General features: G+C 42.7%; 2 protein-coding genes and 1 pseudogene across 5 annotated transcripts in view; 2 read left to right on the forward strand and 1 right to left on the reverse strand.

The window, feature by feature from the left end:
- The first annotated feature begins 12 nt into the window (after window positions 1-12).
- Window positions 13-15,978, forward strand: DSN1 (DSN1 component of MIS12 kinetochore complex). Of its 4 annotated transcripts, XM_081832827.1 has the most exons (11): window positions 14-368; window positions 1,993-2,040; window positions 2,271-2,597; window positions 5,148-5,221; window positions 5,842-5,914; window positions 8,333-8,420; window positions 10,698-10,757; window positions 11,161-11,235; window positions 12,861-13,008; window positions 14,508-14,595; window positions 15,169-15,978. In XM_081832827.1, exons 2-11 carry the CDS (start codon window positions 2,007-2,009, stop codon window positions 15,270-15,272), a joined length of 1,071 nt encoding a protein of 356 aa, XP_081688953.1. In that variant the 5' UTR covers window positions 14-368; window positions 1,993-2,006; the 3' UTR covers window positions 15,273-15,978. The 4 variants fall into 4 exon arrangements, with proteins under 4 accessions (XP_081688957.1, XP_081688953.1, XP_081688956.1 ...); XM_081832831.1 differs by lacking the exon at window positions 2,271-2,597 and having other exon boundaries at window positions 13-368; XM_081832830.1 differs by lacking the exon at window positions 1,993-2,040.
- LOC102747855 (small ribosomal subunit protein eS27-like pseudogene) lies at window positions 7,251-7,445 on the reverse strand (annotated as a pseudogene).
- A 2,206-nt stretch (window positions 15,979-18,184) lies between the features above and the next one.
- Window positions 18,185-23,084, forward strand: part of NDRG3 (NDRG family member 3) — a 70,475-nt gene continuing 65,575 nt past the window's right edge. Inside the window, exon 1 of the mRNA XM_081832832.1 lies at window positions 18,185-18,294. The gene's annotated coding sequence lies outside the window, so the exon portion shown is untranslated. The remainder of the gene's footprint in view (window positions 18,295-23,084) is intronic.

Consider the following 23,084-nt stretch of genomic DNA (forward strand, 5'->3'; position numbering starts at 1 on the left):
GATCCGGCAGATTGCCAATTGCGCAGGCGCCCTTAGTTGGCGGGTCTTTCAGAAGTGGCGGCAGCCTTAGTGTCGCAGACAGCTGACGGCGCCCCAGGCCCGTGAGGAGCGGCCGCAGTGGCGCGGGACGTCGAAGCGCGACTCTTGGCCGCGGAGAGTGATTTGCTGGCTTGTATCTCCGAGACGGAGGCTGTGGGCTGGACTGGCGTCGTCCCGAGGTCAGGAAGTCGCAGATCTCTCCGTGGACGCCGTTCGGCTCATCTCCGCACCAGCCTCCTTGGCGTCGGACCTCTCCGCCCAGCCCAGACCGGTCGCTGCCCCCCAGACAGAGGGGACTGGGGAAACAGGAGGGCTGCGGCCTCGTCCGGGTGAGAGGAATCCCAAGGGCGGGCCGCGCCTCTCGCTCGGGGCCTGTGCAGAACGGTGTTTGAGGGCTGGGGGTGGGTCACAGGCCTGGGTTCGAATTCCACCTCTGCATCCGCACCCCCGGGCTGTCCCCAGTGGGCCGGGCTTTTGGCCCTCTGAACCCTATCTGCGGGGAGGAATTAATGATAGTATTTACAGAGCTGTGGAAAGGATTCAGTGGGATAATGAGATAATGATGCAAATAAAACGTCTGCGTACATACATACACAGATCGTGGCATATAAGCACTTAACAAGCAGCTTAACAAATGATATTTGTTGCTGTTATTATCCAGGCTTGAATCTGTGATACAGCCCTACTGTGGGGATCTAGATCCTTGACCTACCGGGTACACCCTTGTTCTGTTACCTTTCCCACGCTGTCCCTCCCTATATATTCATTTTTCTTTATTTAGAGTCCCTCCCCCTCATACAGATTTTTGCTGGGAGGGAGGGGTAAGCGTGGAATTTGCAGAGACGCCTCAGTCTTGTCCTTCCTTGCCTTCTTCCAGTCAGTTGTCTGTGACAGCCACTAGGGATACAAATACGGTCTGGCTGGGGAGACAGACCTGTAAACAGACTGTACAGTGCTAGGAAGACTAAGGGGTGGAGCAACCAACTTTGCCTAGAGAAGTGGTTTGAAAGCTTGGCATTTGAGCTAGGTTGGGAAGGCTGAGTAAGTCTTACAGGCAGTGTGTATGTAGAGATTCAAAAGTGATGCAGGGAATGGGGGTTGCAGGAGAGAGCAGGGATGGGTAAGTTAGGACTAGTTAATGAAAGGTGTTGAATATACTGGAAGAATCTCTGCTGCTGTCTAAAGAATGGATTGGAGAGGAGCAGTACTGGATGTTGGAAAACTAGTGGAGAGGCTGCAAGATTATGCTGGGGAGGGGGAGGCAGATGGTGGAAGTTCTGAGACCCATATACTAAACTAAGAACTGGAAGTGTAGAAAAGCTTTCCAGAGACTTTTGGAGGTAGGATGGACAGGACTTTGGATGTGGAGATTAAACATAAGAAGTAAAGGATGATGTGTCAGACTCTTTTTTTTTTTTTTTTTTAAGATTTTATTTATTTGCGAGAGAGACAATGAGAGAGAGACAGCATGAGAGGGAGGAGGGTCAGAGGGAGAAGCAGACTCCCTGCTGAGCAGGGAGCCTGATGTGGGACTCGATCCTGGGACTCCAGGATCATGACCTGAGCCAAAGGCAGTCGCTTAACCAACTGAGCCACCAAGGATGATGTGATTTTTCTAGTTTGGAAGACCATGTAGATCATAATGCCATCTAGGATATGAGGGACTAGTTAAATGGGAAATAAAGGAAGGTACGTGTTAAGTGAGACATGAGTATTTCTAACGATGAGTTCTGTAGAAATTCAGTACAGGAGGTAATGATAGTCTGATAGTCTCTGGAGGAGGTGGATGAGGTGGGACTGGGCTGGGCCTTGTCAGGTAGGTAGAATTTCATGGGGCAGAGATGAACAGGTCAGAAAGGCTGGACAACACAAGGTCTCTTCTGGGGTAGTAAAGCCCCAGCGAGACTGAGGCTGAAATGTGAAGAACAGATCACCTTGTTTTCCTATTTTCAGGGTTTTCATCCAGGATGACTTCAGTAATTAGATCGGAGACGATAGAAAGTAAGTATTGTAGTAAAATTAAGGCCCTCTTGCCTTGGGTTCAGATTTCTCAGCTATACACAAATGCTTTCCTGGCTTCTGGTGGATTTGGAATCACATATTTACGTATTTGCGGAGATGCTTCCTCACTGTTTCCATGATCTGGGGCATATATTTTCTTTTTCCACCTTTTTGCTCAGATGCATGGTTGTGGTGGGTTTGATTTTGTATTTTGACTTTTTCATAACAAGTGCTAGAAGAGGAACCAGTGACAACTAAGACTCATGATCATCCACTGGAATCGGATCCCATCCCTGTGGAAGTGTGTAGCAAATCACCTGCCTCCCTGGAGATGACTCAAGGCGTTTCAGAGGAAAGAATTCACCTTGGCTCTAGCCCTAGAATAGGGGGAAGTTGTGATCTCGGCCGCCAGGAAGGACTTCAGTCCAGGTCCCTTCATTTGTACCCCCAAGAACAGTCTCCCGATCGTCAAGACAAGAGTCAATCTTGGCGGCGAGCAAGTATGAAAGAAATGAGCCGGCGGAAGTCACTGCCTGCCTTTCATCAGGGCATCACAGGTGGGGTGCTGTGTATGTAAGACAGGAGTTCCAGCTCAGATAAGAGACAGTGAGGTATGGCAGAAAGAATGGAGGAGGAATGACTTGGCTCTGCTACTTGTTATGTGACTGAGCAAATCATGTCACCCCTGTCAACCTCAGTTTCCTCATCTGTAAGGGGGATAGTCTAAGATCCTAAGTACTAATGTCAAACACCTAGTGAGTGTTCCATATGATTGCTATTATGTTAACAGCTGCCCGTTGTAATCTCCACCATGAACAAAAATTCTAGTTTACAATTGTTCAACTCTCACCTCTGCTAGGATGAGAAGCATTAAAGATTTCTTTGTATGGCTTTCTGTTATTTCTTAAAGTAAAACAGAAGGTGGATGGGTTGCTACCTGCTTATAGGCTTTATAACTGAAAATATCTCGGAGGGAGGATGCCTGTAAAAATATCTTGGTGAAAACTAAGGTTTTAGACATGCCGTATTTGAATGTGATTTGTGTGAACTTACAATAATAATTACATCTCAGTAAGCAATGAAGTACAAGATTTAATGTGGAAAGTCCAGCACATTTCAGGAAGAACTTACTAGTTGTGTAACCTTGAGCAGATTACTTAAGCTCCTTTGCCTTACAGGCCTTATCAGTAAATGGGATGAAATAATACCTATTTTACAGGGTTGTGTGAGAATTAAATGAATTGATATAGAACACAGTTCTTGGCATATAGTAAGTAAATAGCTCCAATGTTAAGCTATTGTGATTATTTTAAAGATATTAGCTCACTTCCAGATGGCCTGATGTGTAGAAGGAAATCTGGGTAAAAATAGCCATTTAGCATATTGCTGCCACAATTGTGCTCATGCACTTGACTCTGTAGGTGTGCCAAGAAAACAAGCAATTCCCTAAGATTACCCCTACCTTTATCTCTGTTCCAGGGCCTGTGGACCTAAAATTCTGTATAACAAAAAATCACTGATGTAATAAGATTGGTTATCTCCTGGTTATTCCTGGCTACTTGCCAGGTGTCTTTGGTTAGAGGCAGAAGGTATCCTGTTTTTCTATACTAACAGCAATGAGAAATAATGAGGAGGCAAAAGAACTAAAAACACAGCCAGCTGAAGCTGGAGGACAAAAATATATGTACCTCAAATTGTCAGAGCAAACTTTCTTTGCTGTGTAATAATTGATGTTTTTAGATGGACATAATTTAAAAAAAACAGTACATCTTATAGTCGTTTGAGGATTCAGTGGCATAATTATGTAAAATACCCCTCCAATTCAGGGGGACTCACCATGTGACCTTGGGCAAGTTACCTATCATCCAGCCTTTGTGCCTCAGTGTCATCCTTTGTAAAATGGAATTGATAAGCTACTTGCCTTTGGTTTTAATGAGGTGTGCATAGCATTTAATGAAATGCCTTTTATATAGCAAGTGTTCAACAAATTACTATTAATGTCATTATTAGGTCATTATAGAGAGGCAGTATGGCTCTTAGTGGGAAAATACACATTTTTTGGTGGCAGATTTGGGATTGAATATCTGGCCTCTGGCAAGTTATCTGCCCTCTGAGCTTCAGTTTTCCCATCTGTAAAATGGAGCTCATAATTTATAAGACAGTGTATTTAAAGCACACTGCAGGAGCACTTGGCTGACTTACTCGGTAGGGCATGTGACTTTTTTTTTTATAAGATTTTATTTATTTGAAAGAGGGAGAAAGAGAAACAGAGCATGAGCAGGGGGGACGAGGGAGAGGCAGACCCTCCGCTGGGCAGGGAGCCCTACGTGGGGCTCCATCCCAGGACCCTGAGATCCTGACCTGAGCCAAAGGCAGATGCTTAACCAACTGAGCCACCCAGGCGCCCCAAGCATGGAACTCTTGATCTCAGGGTCTCAGGGTCCTGAGTTTAAACCCCACATTGGGCATGGAGCCTACTTTAAAAAAACAAACAAAACACACTGCAGTGCCTGTCCTAAAGATGCTCAAATGTTCCCATCTCCTTTCCTTGAATGCTGAAAATAAAACATCAGAAACAAGTTAAATGATTTTTAAAGTTGCATTGTTTTTATTATTTTTGATGTTACTATTTTTTTTAAGGATTTAATTATTTATTTGAAAGAGAGAGAGAGAGCTCGCACATGAGCCGGGGCAGGGGCAGGGGCAGAGGGAGGAAACTCAAGCAGACTTCTGGCTGAGCGGGAAGCCAGTTGCAAGACTTGATCTCACAACTCTGAGATCCTGACCTGAGCCAAAATCAAGAGTTGAACACTCAACTGACTGAGCCATCTAGGCACCCGTAACAGACAAGATTTTAATGTAATCCATAAAAGGTTTCTTAATAACATTTTAAAGTTAGTACATATAAATAGGTAAATTTCATTTTTTGGTGAGTCTAAAAAAATTAGATATACTCTATATAAATTCTCCTTTTAAGTAGAAAAGGCTGCCTACGCGTTCTTACCTGAAGTTAGACCCCATCAGGAGGGAGGACAATTTTCAGTTTTTTTTACTTTGCTAACTGTATTAGTATCTAGTTCCTTACATGTGGTGATATTTTATGTTAGAGCTCAGCAGATCCATCAGTGCCAACTTAACAGAAAGCAAACGGCTTGTCGCTCTCCTGCTTTCCAGTTTCCAGGTAAGAATCTCGGAATTGAGAAATGCTTTCTTTTTCTTTTTTTTTTTAAACTGTTACTGTGACAGCCCCAAAAAGAGATCAGTATTGTGTAATGTATCAGTTGAGATTAAAAGATGCTTCTGTCTAGGTGGGATTAATTTAAAAGCCAGATTTAATCCCAGCAGCAGCTGATTTCTCTCTGGACTAGTCTCCCTACCAATCCCACTGGTGCTGGTGCTAATTGAGCACCTGACAGAGATTTCCTCAGTCTAGTATAGTTTGCCCATTGGCAGCAAATGATGGGAATTTAAAGTGGGTGAAGGTCAATATCTAAGTTAAAGCAGACATTTAAGGTCTGACTACATACCGAGCAGAAATTATATGGCTAACTGGTGATTTACATCAATTTAGATAAGTCATTTGTGTTAATTAAATGACCATGTTTCTCTGAACCAAAAATCAAAATGTATAGTCTGAGCAAAGAGATTTTTCCTGATCTACTTATTTGTTTATATGAAAAATCTTAGGCATAAAAATTAAATCATGTTTACTTTCATGTTGATTAAACATCATGAAATTACATGAACTCAGGACTGGCCTGGAAAATCTTGGTTGTACTAAAAATGCTTTCCTTTATTTAGTTCTCTGTTCAGAAACTTGAACCTTTCCTAAAGGACACTGAGGGCTTCAGTCATGAAAGTTTTAGAGCCAAAGGTAAGTTGCTAAGAATAGAGGAGCAAGCTTTGGCCTCTGGCTTTACCTTCTGTTTAGGTCAGTTGAAGCCCCACTTTCAGGACCTCCATTTATAGGAGCTGCTGCCTCACAAAACCAGCCCCCATCTATATTTTAGAGTTGTGTTTAAAAAAGTAAGAATATATGCTTATGACATTCAGAAGGTATAAAAGTGTGACATAAGCCAGCCTCCCGCCCCAAGCCAGTCCAACTCCTCTCTGCAGCAGACACCACAGCCACCAGCTTCCGGTTGATTATTACAGAGATCTTACTGCATTTCCAACATTTTTACATGAATACCAAATGAACATATACTCTGCACTGTTTTTTACCTTGTCTTTTTTTTTTTTTTTAAGATTTATTTACTAATTTTAGGGGGGGGAGGGGCAAAAGATGAGGGAGAGAGAAACTCAGGCAGACTCCGTGCTGAGTGAGGAGCCCGATGCGGGGCTTATCTCATGACCATGAGATCATGACCTGAGTTGAAACCAAGAGTCAGACACCACGCAGGCACCCCTGGCACCCCTTGTCTTATTTGTTTGTTTGTTTGAGAGAGAGAGAGAGAGTGAGCAAGGGAGAGAGCACAAGCAGTGGTTAGAGGCAGAGGGAAGGGGAGAAGTAGACTCTCCCGCTGAGCAGGGAGCCTGATGTGGGGCTCAATCCTGGTACCCTGGGATCATGACCTGAGCCAAGGGCAGACACTTAACTGCCTGAGCCACCCAGGCGCCCCTTGTCTTTTTTTTTTAAACCAGTTTGTCTTGCACATTGTTCCATATTGCACATATAGAACTGTCTTGACATTTTAGTAGCCATATGACATTTCATTTTATAAATGTTCCATATATGATTTAACCAGTTCTTTACTGGTGGGCTTTCAGGGTTGTTTCCAGTCTTTTGCTATTATAATGAATAGGGTAATGAATACCTTTTTACACAAGTCTTTTGGCACATACACAAGTAAAAATAAGATAAATTTCTAGAATTGAAATTACATAGATCAAATGAAATGTGAGAAATTACCAGATTGCCTTCCAGAAAGGTTCTATCAGTTTATTCTCCTACCAGCAATATATGCAAGTACCTATTTTTTCACACTCATAACAGTTTTACCAAGCAGCTCAGATTTTTTACTATTTGATAGGTGATAAGAAGTATTTTCTAGCTTTAATCTGTGTTCCCTTTTTTTTTCAAAGAGGATAAGCACTTTTTCATATTTTTTAGAGCCACTTGTACTTCATTTTCTGTGTGTTGTTTGATTGTATCCTTTGTTCATTTTTTTTTAATCCAAAATGTGTTGATTGGGATAGTTTGCCCCTCATCTTGATGGAGGGTGCTTTTAGCACTGCTTCTGTCTGAAGGAGTATCCTTCTGTAAGTCTTGCTTTTCCTCCCGTAGGCTGGCAAAGGACAGTGGCACAGCCAACACACAAAACTACTGTTTGTGCATGGCTAAAGGTGGTGGTGATTTTGTAGCATCCTGGGCACTTCACATCCATGAAGTAGGAGTTAGGGCTCTGCGCCAGGCACTTCTTGTGTTTCCTTTTCTCTTCTGGGATGGGTGGAGGAGGTCCTTTGAGAGGGGATGTTCTTGTGGGGAGTTTGGCACCGCCGGAAAGGCTCCTTTTTCATTTTTGAAAATTGGGATGTTGGCTTTTTTACATCAGTTTGTAGGAACTCTTTATACATTAAGGAAATTAGCTGTTCATCTGTGATATAAGTTACAAATATTCTTAGGAATCCATTTTCAACTTCCTAGGAAGTAGCTCTTTATAGTATAACTACACAATCATCCAGGGTCAGAAATATTCAGTGTTACCCACTTAAAAGACCTGGAAAATATATGAACTCAGGCTGTTGTTTATCTCGGCATTGGACCATCACCATAATTAGAGTAGATACGATAACTTTTTAACATCTGCTTTCCCCTTTGCATTTCTCACCTGAGTGCAGTTGTAGATTCTTCCAAGTCGAAGCAGAGACCTGTTTTTACCTTATGCCCATAATTTTTTATTCTCCTTTAACATTTTTCATTACGCCCCTGCCTGTTGCCTGACTTCTGTAATATGTTCTTCCTTTCAGTGCCAGCAGTTGAAATTTCTTGAAAGAATGAAATGTCAGTGCACATATAACTTTTAACTAGTTTTCACCAGTCAAGTATAAAAAACACTATCATAAATGTCATAAAGAGGAGTTGTCTTCCGTTTTATCTATACCTACCCAAAGAACAAAGATAAAATCTTTCTGCATATTTATACTACTTCTTTGAATAGGTGAGAGGGCCAAAATGTAACAGGGGACCCTAGAGCTGAGACCACCTTGAGTATATCTTTGTCAGCAGCTTGCTGTGGAAATTCATATTCTATTTATTTTATAACATGTACTTTTTTTTTCCCCCCTCTAGCATCTTCTCTTTCTGAAGAATTGAAGCATTTTGCAGAGAGCCTGGAAAGTAATGGAACTCTACAAAAATGTTTTGAAGATTCAAAAGGGTATGTGCAGTTCCCCTTCTGTCCTAAATTATAATTGAATTAAGACTTTTCATTATAATTAGTTGCTTATTCACTCAACAAACATTTATCCAGCATCTTCTACACACCAGGCTCTTCTAGATGCTGGACATAAAATGATAAATAAGTCAAGCAAGGTCTTTCTTTTTTTTTTTTTTTAAAGATTTTATTTATTTGACAGAGACACAGCGAGAGAGGGAACACAAGCAGGGGCAGAGGGAGAGGGAAAACAGGCTTCCCGCGGAGCAGGGGGCCTGATGCGGGGCTCAATCCCAGGACCCTGGGATCATGACCTGAGCCGAAGGCAGATGCTTGACTGAGCCACCCAGGCGCCCCTCAAGCAAGGTCTTTCTTATGTATTTTAACAGGAGAGACAGGGCGCCTGGGTGGCTCAGTTGGTTAAGCGACTGCCTTCGGCTCAGGTCATGATCCTGGAGTCCCGGGATCGAGTCCCGCATCGGGCTCCCTGCTCGGCGGGGAGTCTGCTTCTCCCTCTGACCCTCCCCCCTCTCATGTGCTTTCTCTCTCTCATTCTCTCTCTCTCAAATAAATAAATAAAATCTTAAAAAAAAAAAAACAGGAGAGACAATCAAATACGTAGAAAATAAGGATTTCAGGTAGTGATTATCTAAGAAGTCAGTAACTATGATAGTGACTTGAGGGGGGGTGTACACAACTTTAGTTAGTGTACAGAGAAGACCTGTTAAGACCTGAGTGGTGGGAAGGAACCAGCCATGGAAAGATGAGAGGAAAAGCATTGTTCAGATATTTGCTAGCAAGGCAAGTTGGTGATAAACTTATGTTCTTCAGCTGTTGGTAAGCAAGAATATTAGGAGAAGTTTTTAAATCCCAGCCCCAAACTGGTAGTTCCTCTGTAGGGGCAGGGTCTTACCCTCTAGCTTCTGCCTTGCAACAAATCATGTCACTTGGGCCTACCTCATAAAACCTTTTAGTTTTGACTTCACAAAGGTTTACTTTCCCACAGATTGTTAGAATTAACATTGCTGGGGCGCCTGGGTGGCTCAGTTGTTAAGCGTCTGCCTTCGGCTCAGGTCATGATCCCAGGGTCCTGGGATCGAGCCCCACATTGGGCTCCCTGCTCAGCAGGAATCCTGCTTCTCCCTCTCCCACTCCCCTCTGCTTGTGTTCCCTCTCTCGCTGTGTCTCTGTCAAATAAATAAATAAAATCTTAAAAAAAAAAAGAATTAACATTACTATCCAGGAAATGAAAAATATGTTGGCTCAGCATAGTATCTCTTTTAATGCAGTGTATTTAAGCCACCAGCTGCTGCATCTCAGCCACAGGTGATAGAGGCTGTGTGTCACAGGCCTTGGTGGAGAAACATGAAAGGTGGCACAGCTAACTTGTCTTTGCCAGGTAGAGTACCAAGTACATCTGCAGAATTTTGGCATTTTCAGTGCTTCTTTTCCATCAGGATTAGTCACCCAACTGAGCTAAGCCATTGGTGTAAATAAACATAATCCCTGTCCACTGATAACATCATTTTGAGTGGGAAGAAGAGATGTCACATACAAAAGTATTGTTGGGCCTTAAAAGGTGACTCAGAAGAGACACAAAAACAATGTGAGCAAGGGGCACCTGGGCAGCTCAGTCGGTTGAGCGTCTGACTCTTGGATTCTGCTCAGGTCCTGATCTCATGGCTAATGAGATCAAGCCCCGAGTCAGGCTCCATACTTAGCGAGAGTCTGCTTGGATATTCTCTCCTTCTGTCCCTTCCTCCATTCATGCTTTCTCTCTCTCTCTCTCAAATAAATAAATCTTTAAAAAAAAATGATGTGAACAAAAGTTTGGAGATGGAAAGCTCCAGATGTTTGAGGGTCGGGCTGAATGAGATTATATGGGGCAGAATAGGTGAGAGGAAACAATTGGAATCAAAGTTAATGAGCTGGATGGAGCCAAAACAGCCTAAAGTGCCAGGTTGAAGAGTTTTGACTTTTATTCTGAATGCAGTCGAGAGTTGCAGAGTTTTAGGCAAGGAAAACAAAATTAAGGAATATTTTAGGGAAGGGTAATCTGGCTATAGGTGAATTGGAATTGATGAGAGAAATAGAAAATAAAGAGACCACTGAGGAAATTGTTATCTAGTGCAAAAGTGAGATAGAGTTCAAGAATAAATATTTGTTGAAAGATGAATTCTGAATATCTTTTACTGCCATTAAAATTTTGTAAGGCATCCTATTAAAAGCAAGTGCTTTTGAAAGATTTATATTGATCTTACAGTCTTATCTGTATTCCAGAAAAGAATCAGATTTGTCTCTGGAAACATCAGTGGCTGAAATGAAGGAATACATAACAAAGTAAGTGAAAATGAGTGATCCTTTGTTGGAAAATCTAAATTCATCTGGGGAAAATAACTAGGTCTGGAAAAAATTAATAGTAAACATTCCATTCAGAGTCTCAGTACTAGTGTGTCAACACTGGAATTTAGAAAGCTGCTTATTGGGATCTTGTGGGCTTTACTGATGGCCAGTTTCATAGAATGGAGTCTGGGGAATCACGATGTTAATTTGATTTTAAGAATTCATGTTTGATTTGATTAAATTCATATCCTCTGAATCAGTCAGGCTTTCTGATCCTTTAATGACCTTTTTTTCACATCTTAGAACCAGAGTAGACACCTGATGTACTTATTGTTGCCCTGAGTGATTCAGAATGAGATGATCAAAAAGTAACTGATTATTTTTTTTCCTGATTCTATAGATTTTCTTTAGAACGTCAGTCTTGGGATCAGCTCTTGCAGTACTACCAGAAGGAGGCTGAAGAGATCATATCCAGGTTAGCTCCATGATTGAAAATAGGAAGCTGTCTTTTTACCTTGTGGAATTTGATTTGAATTGATTTCAGTTCTGTTAGCACAAATTGAAAGATGAATCCTTTCTCATAGGCCAATCACCTCATCAAAGCTCTATAAAATGTGTATTAGCACTCTAGGACTATAAATGGAGAGTTGGGGGAAAGGGAGGGAGAGTGGGTGTCACTATTTTCAGTCAAAGAACAGAATTGCTTCAGTTCTTTGTCCTTGGCTGCTGTTGCACATCCGGGGGGAGACAGGCCCATCTCTGCCCTGTACCAGGGCACCCGGGCTTGGGCCAAAATCTTGGTCAGGGCACGTCAGTTTGCACGTGGCCTTCAAGCTGCAGGTATGGGAGAGAACCCTGGCCAGGTCCTTCGTGGAGATGCAAAAACATGGAAGGGGGTGATGAAAGAGGGTGTATAGGAGAGAGAGGATCTTTGGGTCCTAAAGGCATAAAAAGTGGGAAAGTGCTAGACTTTGATTTAGAGTGCCATCTAAGCCAGTGATTTTAAGCTTTTTTTTCCCCAACGGTATCTCAGCTAGAAACCCAAATATAAAATGTTAGCTAAAACCCTAACTGCAGAAGTGGCCTCTTTGTAAGGAGGTGCTTTCAGGAACATGGTTTGAAAACTACCGCAGTCCAGGCACTGATGGTTACCAGTTACTTTATTTGCCCCTTACACGTTCTGTTTATGAAGATAGGTAAAGTGTAAGAACAAAGTTTCAGAATAAGAACTTTTGATGTGGCATAGCTTATTGGTTAAAAGGAATGCTTCTGGAAGCAGAATGTCTCTGTTACAATACTAATTACTCCTTCATTTTGTGATCTTGGGCAAGCTACTTAATCTCTAAGCTTGAAGTTCCTCTTGAAAACGGGGATAATATTAGTACCTACCTCATTGGGTTGTTGTAAGTGTAAAATGAGGTGAAATGGAACGTGTTCAGCAGGGTCTGGCAGTCAGGAAATTTTGGGAGTGGTTGTTGTTAAAGAGTCCTCAGTTTTCATGAACTCTCCATCATATTCAGTTATTTCAGATAATTGAAGTGGCTCAGCATTTTTTGGAAAAGATCATAGATAGGGATTTCAGGAAAGCAAGCTTTGGCTTTACCATACCCCACCTATAGTCCTTTTTGTAAATGGACCTTACTGTTAGGTGGAGTCAACTGATCTGAAGGTTCTAGCATTTCCTGGAGCCCAGTGGTATAAATATATTAACACTAGAATAATCATTTCAGACCCCCTTGTTAATAAGAAAGCCTACGCCTACAGTAGAGTGGAAGAATATTCGTTCAGGTTAATAAAGCCTTATTGGCGATTTTTTTCCCTAGGTTGTCTTACATATCTTCCCCCAGAAAATGATTATAGAAATTCCTTGAGGGGCGCCTGGGTGGCTCAGTCTGTTAAGCGTCTGCCTTTGGCTCAGGTCATGATCTCAGGGTCCCAGGATTGAGCCCTGCATCAGGGTCCCTGCTCAGTGGGGATTCTGCTTTTCCCTCTCCCCTCTGCTTGTGCTCTCTCTCTCTCTCTCAAATAAATAAATAATTAAAAACTCTTTAAAAAAAATTCCTTGAACGCTCTTTTGTTCTTTTTTTTTTTTCCTTCCAGAGGATCAGCTGAAACCAAAGTTACTGAAGTTGAAGTGGAACCTGCAACATATCTTGGATCTTCCCAGAGTGAAGTCCTTAATACAAAGCCTGACTACCAGAAGATATTGCAGAACCAAAACAAAGTCTTTGATTATATGGAGTTGGTGGTGAGTTGGCTCATATTAATTTGGTTATTTAGCTTTGCTATGTTGTCATCCTTGGAAATTCAGAGACCTGGAGAATATGTGTAATGAGATAACTATCAGCTCTACCTTGGGGAAACATGGAGAGACAATAAAAAAAATAAATACGTGGTGATAAAAGCTAATAAAGCAAGGTAAAGGAGAGAGTGGACAGGAAGGGTGGCAGGTTGCTGTATAGAGCAGTTGTTGATGGTCCTTCTAAGCTCTTTTTTTTTTTTGAAAGATTTTATTCATTTGACAGAGAAAGAGCACAAGCAAGGGGAGCGGGAGGGAGAGGGAGAAGCAGGCTCCCTGCTGAGCAGGGAGCCCAACACAGGGTTCGATCCCTGGGATCATGACCTGAGCCGAAGGCAGATGCTTAACGGACTGAGCCACCCAGGTGCCCCTCTAAGGTGCCATTTTAACAAAGACTTGAAAGAAATGAGGAAGTGGGGTGCCTGGGTGGCTCAGTCGGTTAAGCGACTGCCTTCGGCTCAGGTCATGATCCTGGAGTCCCGGGATCAAGTCCCGCATCGGGCTCCCTGCTGAGGAGGGAGTCTGCTTCTCCCTCTGACCCTCCTCCCTCTCCTGCTCTCTGTCTTTCATTCTCTCTCTCTCAAATAAATAAATAAAATCTAAAAAAAAAAAAAAAGAAATGAGGAAGTGAGCCCTGAGGACATTTGGGAGAATGGTATTGTATCACTCCAAGTATCGACAGAAAGTAGATGCACTTGATAAAGGTTAATTGAAGGAGTGATATATAAAGTGTGGGTATTGAGGAAACCACAAGGATTAGTGCAGTAACCTGGGGCTTAGAGGCAGCTGAATTCTTACTGTCCCTAGGCCTGAAGGGCGGAGGGGAGGAACAGTCACTGTGGTACCAGAGGAAGAAAGTTATATAGTGGGCCATGACCTTCAGTTGAGAGACAAAACTAACTCAAGACGACCCTTCCAGCAAGGCTGCATAAAAATATCCTGACTTCATTCACCTCCCTCCCACTTGGGCTCCCTCTTGGCTAAACCTGCCCAGACACCAGAGGACATGGAATCCTGTCTGAGGTTATGCTTGGCAGCCTCCCAGGGCATAGAGCAACATGGAGAAGTGCAGAGTGTGAATCTGGAGGAGCAAACAAAGTGTGTGGCACAAGCTTTCCAGGTTGAAAAGACAGCAAAGCAAAGCTCCTGAGCAGGAGCTTGCCTTCCTTTTTTGAGGAACATCAAAGAAGCCACGGATGGGGCGCCTGGGTGGCTCAGTCGTTAAGCGTCTGCCTTTGGCTCAGGTCATGATCCCAGGGTCCTGGGATCGAGCTCCACATGGGGCTCCCTGCTCCATGGGAAGCCTGCTTCTCCCTCTCCCACTCCCCCTCCCCCTGCTTGTGTTCCCTCTCTGGCTGTGTCTCTCTCTGTCAAATAAATAAATAAAATCTTAAAAAAAAAAAAGAAGCCACGGACCCTTATAGCTCACAGCTGTTTTTCATGTGCAGATGGACGAACTGCAAGGGTCTGTGAGGCAGCTGCATGCTTTTATGGATGAAAGTACCCAGTGTCTCCAGAAGGTGTCAGTACAGCTCGGTGAGTGTGTGTCTTCAGGGGACTAGAGCTTGCACTATTTTATATATTATAGCCCTTCAGATACAAACTGCCCTTCAGAGCATATGGTCTCAGAAAATAAGGCCTGTGTAGATGATTTCTTTTTCTCCCCTCACCATAATTATTATGCTGTGGGTACTCAAAGTTGATGGGAAATTTCTAGATGTGAATTCACAGGAACATAGTAGATTGGAAAATTAAATCCCCACAAACCGTGTTGTTTTAGTAAATCCAAGCTTTTAAATACCCATTGCCGTTTTCCTCTTCATTCTTCAAGAATCCACTAAGTGACACTGACATTACTTCCCTGTTGCTTTTCCTTGGCCTCCTCCAGCCCTAAATTATTTGCTATATATACCTTCATTTTCTCATTACATAGTATTATGGTTGTGGTTGCAGCTGGCTTTCCTGCCGGACTGCCATCTCCTTGAGGACAGAGACTCTTATTTGTCATTGTAATGCCCTTCAGTGTCTGGCACAGTTGTCCATACAAGAAGTTTTCAATAAATGTTATTTTGAATTCACTTGAAATTTACTTTTGTCTTTCCTTTGCAGGGAAGAGAAGCACACAACAATTAGATCCCTCTCCAGCTCGAAAACTGCTCAAGCTTCAGCTACAGAACCCACCTACCACACACTGCTCTAAGTCTTGTCAGTGACTTCATGTAGCTTTCCTGCACATGTAGCTTTCCAGAGGAGAGAAATGGGAAGAGTGCCCCAGCACATGGCAACTGCGTGGCAGTCTGAGCTGGTGATAGCTGCCCTGTTGCCTTTGAGGATAACGGGCTGAATGTAGAGCCCTGCGGTTTTTTTTTTTTTCTAAAAGTGACAGAATTTATGCATCTGAAAGAGTGTAGTATAGATGCTTTTTCCAAGAATGTGCAAAATGCTTGCAACTTCTTTTGTGGAATGACCTTGAGAACTAGTAGCCCATTCTTTTAAATATCCTTCATGGTCAGTAATCTTCATCTTGTGAAGATGTTTTTTAGGTTTTGAAAAAATCCAAAGTCATTCAGGACCAAATCCAGGAAAACATTTTAGGGGTCAAGTTGGGTTCTGGTAGTAAAGGAATGGGACTAATTTTCTAGTGTGGCCCTGAAGGTGATTTTTGGTAGAGGAGTTGTGAGCGTTGTTTGCATCATATGGATAAATGTGTATCACTTTACACGATGTCCAGATTGAAGGAAATACCACTCATTCTCTGTCCTGTTTACAGTGTGCTTTAGGTTTTAATATTGAGTTGACATCCTAACTCCTGGATTCATGGCAGGAGGGGGCTAAGTACTGTTTTTCACTGTTCTCTGTTTTTAATAATTTGCATTATAAAATTGCACATTATTAAAAGCTTTCTTTTGTCTTTGTGTATACACTGAGCATATAAAAAATTTTTTTAAGGCAGTGGGGGCTTAGCAGAAAATAGGATTCCTTGCCAAGATGCTGAAGTGAACAATAGTGTGGAAATATGCCTCAGCATTAATTACCAGGAAAACACCAACTAATTTATTGTTAATGTTTCTTATTCTCTGATCCTCCTAATAGGATAAAGCCTACTTCATTTAAATACCCAGTCATAATCTTAAGTCTTAAACCTTGGCCTAAGTACCAATTAGGGAAAGGTGGTATCTCCTTCCTTTGACCTACATTCCTTTTTTTTTTTTTTTAAGAGATTTTATTTATTTATTTGTCAGAGGGAGAAGCAGGCTTCTTGCTAAGCAGGGAGCCCCACACAAAGCTTGATCCCAGGACCCCACGATCATGACCTGAGCCAAAGGCAGATGCTTTACTGACTGAGCCACCCAGGGACCCCCCCACATTCCTTTTTCTTTCATGTATTTACAGAGCCCCTGCTATATGCCGGGCATAGTTCTAAGAAATGGGGAGAGAGCGAAGAACAAAAACAGACATGGGAGTTGCTCATAGTATCTGGAACTTTGTAGGCATGTGACCTATGTGTTAAAAGCCTAAGTGCCACTTGGACCGAGAAAAAGTTATTTAACCTCTTATCTGTAAGATTGGGAGAAAGATAGAACCTATATCACAGGGATGCTGTAAGTCAGATTAAAAAGTATAAATTTAGAACAGTGGTATCAGTGTGCTGGAGGGGCAAAAGCTTGAACAACTGAGTGGATTAGTAGAGCGGCTAATGAGATGAAAAAGCTAGTAGTTCAATTTGAGATACCAAATGGAGAAGTCAGCTAGACCATTGGATATAGACGTGGAAAACTGGGTAGAGACATTTGGACTGGAGATAAAATTTGGAAGTAACTGATATGTAGCTATTGAAGCCTTGAGAATGGATAATGCTGTCAAAGCTAGAGCAAGAGGGAAACTTTGGACAGCCCCAAGGAAAGCTCTTAAGCATCAGAGGAGTCGTGTTAATTGCCTACTCCTTCAGAAGCAGAGTAGTATAATGGAAAGAGCACACCATTTGAAGTGAATCTTTATCTCTTATGCTCAAATTTACTCATCTGTAAAATGGGGATAGATCACACCTCTCCCAGGTGATTGTACCCTCTGTCATTTTATTTATTACATCATACTGCATTTTTTGTTTGTAAGAATTTGTTCAAACTCAAGGGTAAAAAGTGTGTTTTTGTCTGCAGCTTCAACAGCCAAATAAGATAGAGCATAGAAAAATAATACTTACAAGCTCTAAGGATTTTACATGCGTACAGACCACAACTTAGGTAGCTTGTATTTTTTTGTCACTAGAAGAGGAATTCAAGCAGAGGCTTAATAATCTAACCAAGGACATAGAGATAGTAGAACCAATTTGGCACTCCGTAAATGTTAACGGATAAACATAAATCATAAAATAAAAGTCTGTGCTCAGTTAACTTCAGTTTCCCCTCTTCCCAAGTTTCCTTCAGGAATTGTGCTTGACGAGTAACAATATTACAGACAGTTGCTGTCCTTGACATGTTTGGTAAAATTCCTTCCGTTTGTCTTAATTTAGTTTTTAGTCAGTGAAATTAACCAAGAATCTCTTTTGGGGAGGGAATTATGTCTGGGATATTTTGGTGTTATATGTTGGGTCATTAAGCTTAATGTGTAATCATTCTTAAAACAAAAACACACCAAAACTCCATTTCTCTGTGGCACCCAAGAAAGGAGGTGGTGTGGCTGGCAGTTTTAATAAAGGAGATAGAATGGAGGACTGGGAATTAGGAGCCCTGAATCTTGGATTCTAGTTCTTCAGTTAACTGTACTCATTCACCAAAAATTTGGTAAGCACCTCCCACAAGCCAAGCATTGTGCTAGGCTATGTGCCCTTGGGTACATTTCTGGGTCCACGTAAAAGGAGGATGCCTTCCTTGCCTTGCAAGGTTTTTTTTTTTTTTTTGGTTCTTAAGAGCTTTATTAAGGATCTGATTTGGCGGAAGGGGAGGAGGCGGGCCAGACGCCGCACTCAACGCCCCTCCCTCCGGGCCGCTCTAGTTTTCAGGTTCTCCCGGGAGACTCCGCAACATGAAAAACTACAGCCAAGATGGCGCCGCAGGGCCCTCCCGGCTCAGCCACCATCTTCTCGGTAGTTCCCGAAGGGGCAGGCACAGCGCGCCTGCGCGGCCCCGGCACCCTCAGCGCGCCTGCGCGGCCGCAGAGTCTTCCCCGCCCCTCTCACAGCCGCCACAGCTGCTGCTGCTGCCGCTGCTGCACTGCTGGCGGGTGCCCGCGCCTCAGGTGAGTGAGCGCCACAGCCCGGCCCGCTGGGGACGCGCGGCGCTGCCTGCGGGGGCGTCGCTCCCCGTGCTTTCTCCCTCTGCGCCTAATCTCCGCGGCGCGCGGCGGCCCGCGGCTCGCGCTGCCAGCCTCCTCCGGGTCCCCCTGCGCCCTTCGCTCTCCGCGCCGGCAGGACCGGGGTCAGCCCGGCCTCCCTCAGCCGGTCCCCGCGCCCGGGCTTCGGGGCCTGGCAGCGAAGCCGCGGATGACAGCGTGCGGGCGGTCCGGGCGCCCGACCCCCTCGGTCTCAGGGACGCACCTTAAGCGCGCCGCCCTTTCCCGCTCCTGCCGTACAGGCGGCATAGGTCGGTGGGCCTCGGGTCGGGCGTTCACCTACCCCGCCCGTCCCGAAGCCAGGGAGCTTGAAAGGTGGGCCGGGAGCTCGCCTTGCGTGCGTGCGACCCCGGTGCAGCGAGGAGTACCCTCGGGCTGGACCCCACGATGACCGTGCGAGGGAGGGGCTTCTTAGCCCCACTTTACAGATGAGGAAACTGAGGCACAGAGGTGAAGTGCAGTGCCCAAGGTCACGCGCCTGATAGGGGCAAGGGCTAGCTCTTGAAGTCAAGGTCTCGGGCTTTCAGGCCAGTACAGTTAGAATTTGATCTTGTACCTTTACAATTTTTTGAAATACACTTGCATTTCTGGAGTTATTTTTGAAATACACTTGCATCTTTGGAGTTGCTGCTTCAACGTCATAAAAGTAGGCTGTGAAAACAATATCTTGTTGGAGTATAATTGAGGTGTTACTGTAATAATAATAATAGTAGTAGTATGTTGTTGATAAGAGCTCACCTTCATCCAATGCTTGCCGTGTGCCAGGGATATTATTAAACATTTTATGATTATCTCACTTAATACCTCAGCATTTCCCAATCCAGTGCGTCCCCAGCTTCCCCCCCCACCTCCCCCGCAAAGCTGGCCTCCATGTCACAGGTAGACAGACTAGAACCTCATGGCTTAGGAGGCAAGGAAGCTCTCCCATGGTACCTCACTGGCAGAACAAGGATAAGCCTTGTCTGCCCGCATCCAAATTTTACCCCCAATCTGGCCCCCCAGAGGATATAATTAGTCTTCCTTTTCTGGCTGCCAGGAAAGCAGGACTGGGCTAGCTGGGCTGGCTGGATCTGGAGGTGACAGAGCAAATTTGGCGAGCACTCACCTCATTCTGGGGCTTTTTGGCTCTGTCCCAACGCTGGGCTTGAACATCTCAGTATTTAAGATAAAGTAACAAGAGAAAGAAGGCATTGACAAAGTGGTGGTGAATATAAGAAGCCTCCATGATTTAAAATCCCAAAGGAACAGCTGTAAAAATATGTGAATGTTTCTTCCCCAAAATAACTAGCTCAAGTGTCTTTTTTTCTCCCTTAGCAAATCTTCCTATACACTTCAAAGCTCCATTAACTCACCACCTTTTCTGTGAAGCCTTCCTTGCTTGATTTTCCCAATTAGAATCACACATACATACACAGTAGATAGAGGCTTCAGTCTTACCCTCAGGACTATTAGCCCCTTGAGGTCAGGAGTCTGCTTTGCAGCTCCAAGTGCTTGGTTCATAGTAGGCCATTGGTAAAGACTCTGTGAATTTCACTGTTCCTTTTCATTACTCAGAGTGATGTTTTCCTGCTGCCCTTCTGTTCCTCCTTCTTGCCCTTCAATTTCTCTTTGCTCTCCTTTCCTTTAGATTCAACTTCTGGTTGAATCTGACCTGTCACTCAGAGGTCTCCATTCCACCCTGTTTTCTGTAAATTTGCAGATAAGGGTTTTGCATCAAGAAGCCTATTTAACCCCAACAGTGGAGTTGGTATATGCCACATAAGTGTACAGGACAGTTCTTACTGGCATGTTGCAGTAAGGTAGCCTGAGGCTTACGGCCTTTTAGTCTATCCCTAGATACTGGGAGAATTTTTACATTCTTTTGCCTTACGTGGCAGACTACCCCTGGTACTATCAGAGTAACTGGAGTTTTTTCCGTAAATCACTTCATACTATTTGCAATAATAAGTATTCAAAGTGCTCTTTGGGAGGCAGCAGATCTATGTATAGGTTTTCTACATAAATGAAGCTTTTTAAAGAGTTTTTCCAAATAATTCTCTGCAAATATGTCAAGCTGTTACTGTATATAAGGCATGGTATACGACTTTCAGTTGAATAATTTATTGAATAAAATATCCTTTTAAAAGAGCTTACTAGCCAACTGGGAAACACTGTATCTAGCTGTAACTCAAGTCAAGTCTGAAAATTGGTATAATAGCATTATAAGCAACAATATGACAAGATAATGAGACATTTCATAAAATCATACACAGTTGAAGTTGAAAGGAAGCATCAAGTCATTTTGAAGCAGGGTGGTGGAAAAAAACAAACAAACCTGGCTTGCCTAGGGTGGCTTGGGATTAAAATAGTGGTTCTCAACCTTTGGTGTGCATTAGAATCACCTGAAGACTTTAAAACCCAGATTTTAGGGGGTGCCTGGCTGGCTCAGTCGGTAGAGCATGCAACTCTTGATCTCTGGGTCATGAGTTCAAGCCATGTTGGGCGTGGTGCTTATCACAATTAAAAAACAAAACCATACTGTGGGGGGCCCCACCTCCAGAGTTTCTGATTTAGTGGGTCCAGAGTGGGCCTGGGAATTTGTATTTCTAACAAATTCTCTGATGATGCTGATGCATCTAATCCAGGGACAACACTGAGAACTTCAACTGGATTTGAAAGTTGAGAAGTTAGAGTCGGAAACGGTCGAAGAATTTATTCCAAAAAAGTATAAAAGTGTGTGTTATATACCAGGATAGGAAAGCTCTGGAAAGATAGATTCCAAACTGTAATAGTAGTCACTACTCATGGAAGTAGGATTTAGGGGGTTGGAGAATTCACTTTGTATTCTATACGTTTCTATCTTAAAAAGGGAAGAAAAGTAAGAGTCCTTTTTGAAGATATAAATAATTATGGATTTAAAAAGAGCTTGCTGAAGTAATCTAGCGTCATACAATAAACATTTTTAGACTGTATGCCAGATGCTACTAGGTTCTGGAAATACAAAACCTTTGCTAAAGCTTGCAGTCCGGTCATGGAAATGGGCAGATAACAGTTCTACATAGTGTCCTGTGAGCTTCCTAAGGATAAGGGTCTAACTTTGTGCATGGCAGATGATAGGCATTTGGTAAATGATGAGTGAATGAGCAAATGCAGGCAAGAAGTGAGGATAGAAAGAGAAAGAAAGGGCAAATGGGAGATTCTGGAAGAAAAATTGGCAAGCCTGAACAGGGATGATAAAAGGAAAAGGTGTGTCAAGGACTTCCAGATCCAAAGATTGATAACATTTTGATTGGGTTTACTGCAGAACTGAGTGTCAAGTTGTCTATTCTGAAAGACCTTTTTAAATCAAGTCCCCTCTCCCCTTTTTAAGAGACCTAATAATAGCACACAAAAACTTAACCTAGATTGAGGGTATTTACCAGATTTCAGGGGTTTTTTTGGTAAATGAAAATTTTTATTCTTAACCACAATGCTAATTTTATTGTATTTATAATATTTATCTACAATTTTGCCATCAGTTGTTCTTTTATTAATTGGAAATTAAGACATACGGAGGATGTCTTAAATGCCATGCAGAAATGGGTGGTATTGTATCTTCATCTTATTTCTTCAGTGAAGGGATGGTACAATTCTGTCATGTTTTCCATAACACCTCAGAGAGTTTGACATATTCTCAGTCCTAAGTAAATAGCCATTGTTGATGGCTAAATGGGGTGTACTTTGGAGGAAATGTGGCTCACTGCATTCTCAGGTGACATATATAAACACTAATTACATTACCAAACAGCGTGTGCTATTATACTTGGTAAAGAACATATGATATGGAGTAGGTGTTTTCCCCAGCTTTTTGTTTAGAGTTTGTACTTTTTATCTTCCTCAGAGATTTAATATAGAAAATGAAAATTCATTTCCCAAGTAAAGGGGTGGCTTCCCCCAGGCTTTGGCTACATTATTTGACTATAGTCCCCTCACCACTTAAAAATGTCCACAGTCTAGTTTGAGGTTTATCATGTTTATCAAGTTTATCAAGTATAAATTTCTGATACAGCCATTCTTTATACTTTATTTTATTACCTCTTATTTTGTTTTTCGTTGTTACAGGTTTTGCAGTATCTTTTTAAAGATAACGCTGTTTCAGACCTGGGGCCATAGTTATTGTGTTGTAGGAACTGTGAGTTTGATAGCCTAAACCCTCATTAATGCAATAAATCAGGATAAGGGAAATTGTATGGAGCTCATAAAAACTGTATGAAGTTGCTTCCTATTTATAATGATATCTTAAGTTTAGAAGTCTTGTCAGCTTTTCATTTAATTGGTAATTGTCATATGGTAATCTTCCTACAAATATCATTTGCTTTCAAAACAGACATAGTTTATTAAAAATGACAGTTTTGGGTGCCTGGGTGGCTCAGTCGTTAAGCGTCTGCCGCTCAGGTCATGATCCCAGGGTCCTGGGATCAAGCCCGCATCAGGCTCCCTGCTCGGCGGGAGGCCTGCTTCTCCCTCTCCCACTCCGCCTGCTTGTGTTCCCTCTCTCGCTGTGTCTCTCTCTGTCAAATAAATAAATAAAATCTTTATAAAAAAATGACAGTTTTATCCTTACAGTGCTTGTACATTTTTAAGCCTGCACTTTCAACTTATGGATAAAACTTGAATACTTTTTTAAATTACGAGATTTTAGCTCAGAAGCCATTTTATGTGAAACCATAATACTTGGC

This window comes from Leptonychotes weddellii, chromosome 10, assembly GCF_054177405.1.
Source record: "Leptonychotes weddellii isolate Sample4059 chromosome 10, ASM5417740v2, whole genome shotgun sequence".
In the NCBI taxonomy this organism is placed as follows: Eukaryota; Metazoa; Chordata; class Mammalia; order Carnivora; family Phocidae; genus Leptonychotes; species Leptonychotes weddellii.

What these genes read in the sequence shown, in the direction of transcription:
- DSN1 (XM_081832827.1), top strand. Translation starts at nt 2,007, where the DNA reads ATGACTTCAGTAATTAGATCGGAGACGATAGAAA. An exon ending in TGAAAGTTTTAGAGCCAAAG is followed by an intron (nt 5,915 to 8,332) that starts GTAAGTTGCTAA and finishes TCCCCCCTCTAG; the next exon opens with CATCTTCTCTTTCTGAAGAA. An exon ending in GCTGAAGAGATCATATCCAG is followed by an intron (nt 11,236 to 12,860) that starts GTTAGCTCCATG and finishes TTTTCCTTCCAG; the next exon opens with AGGATCAGCTGAAACCAAAG.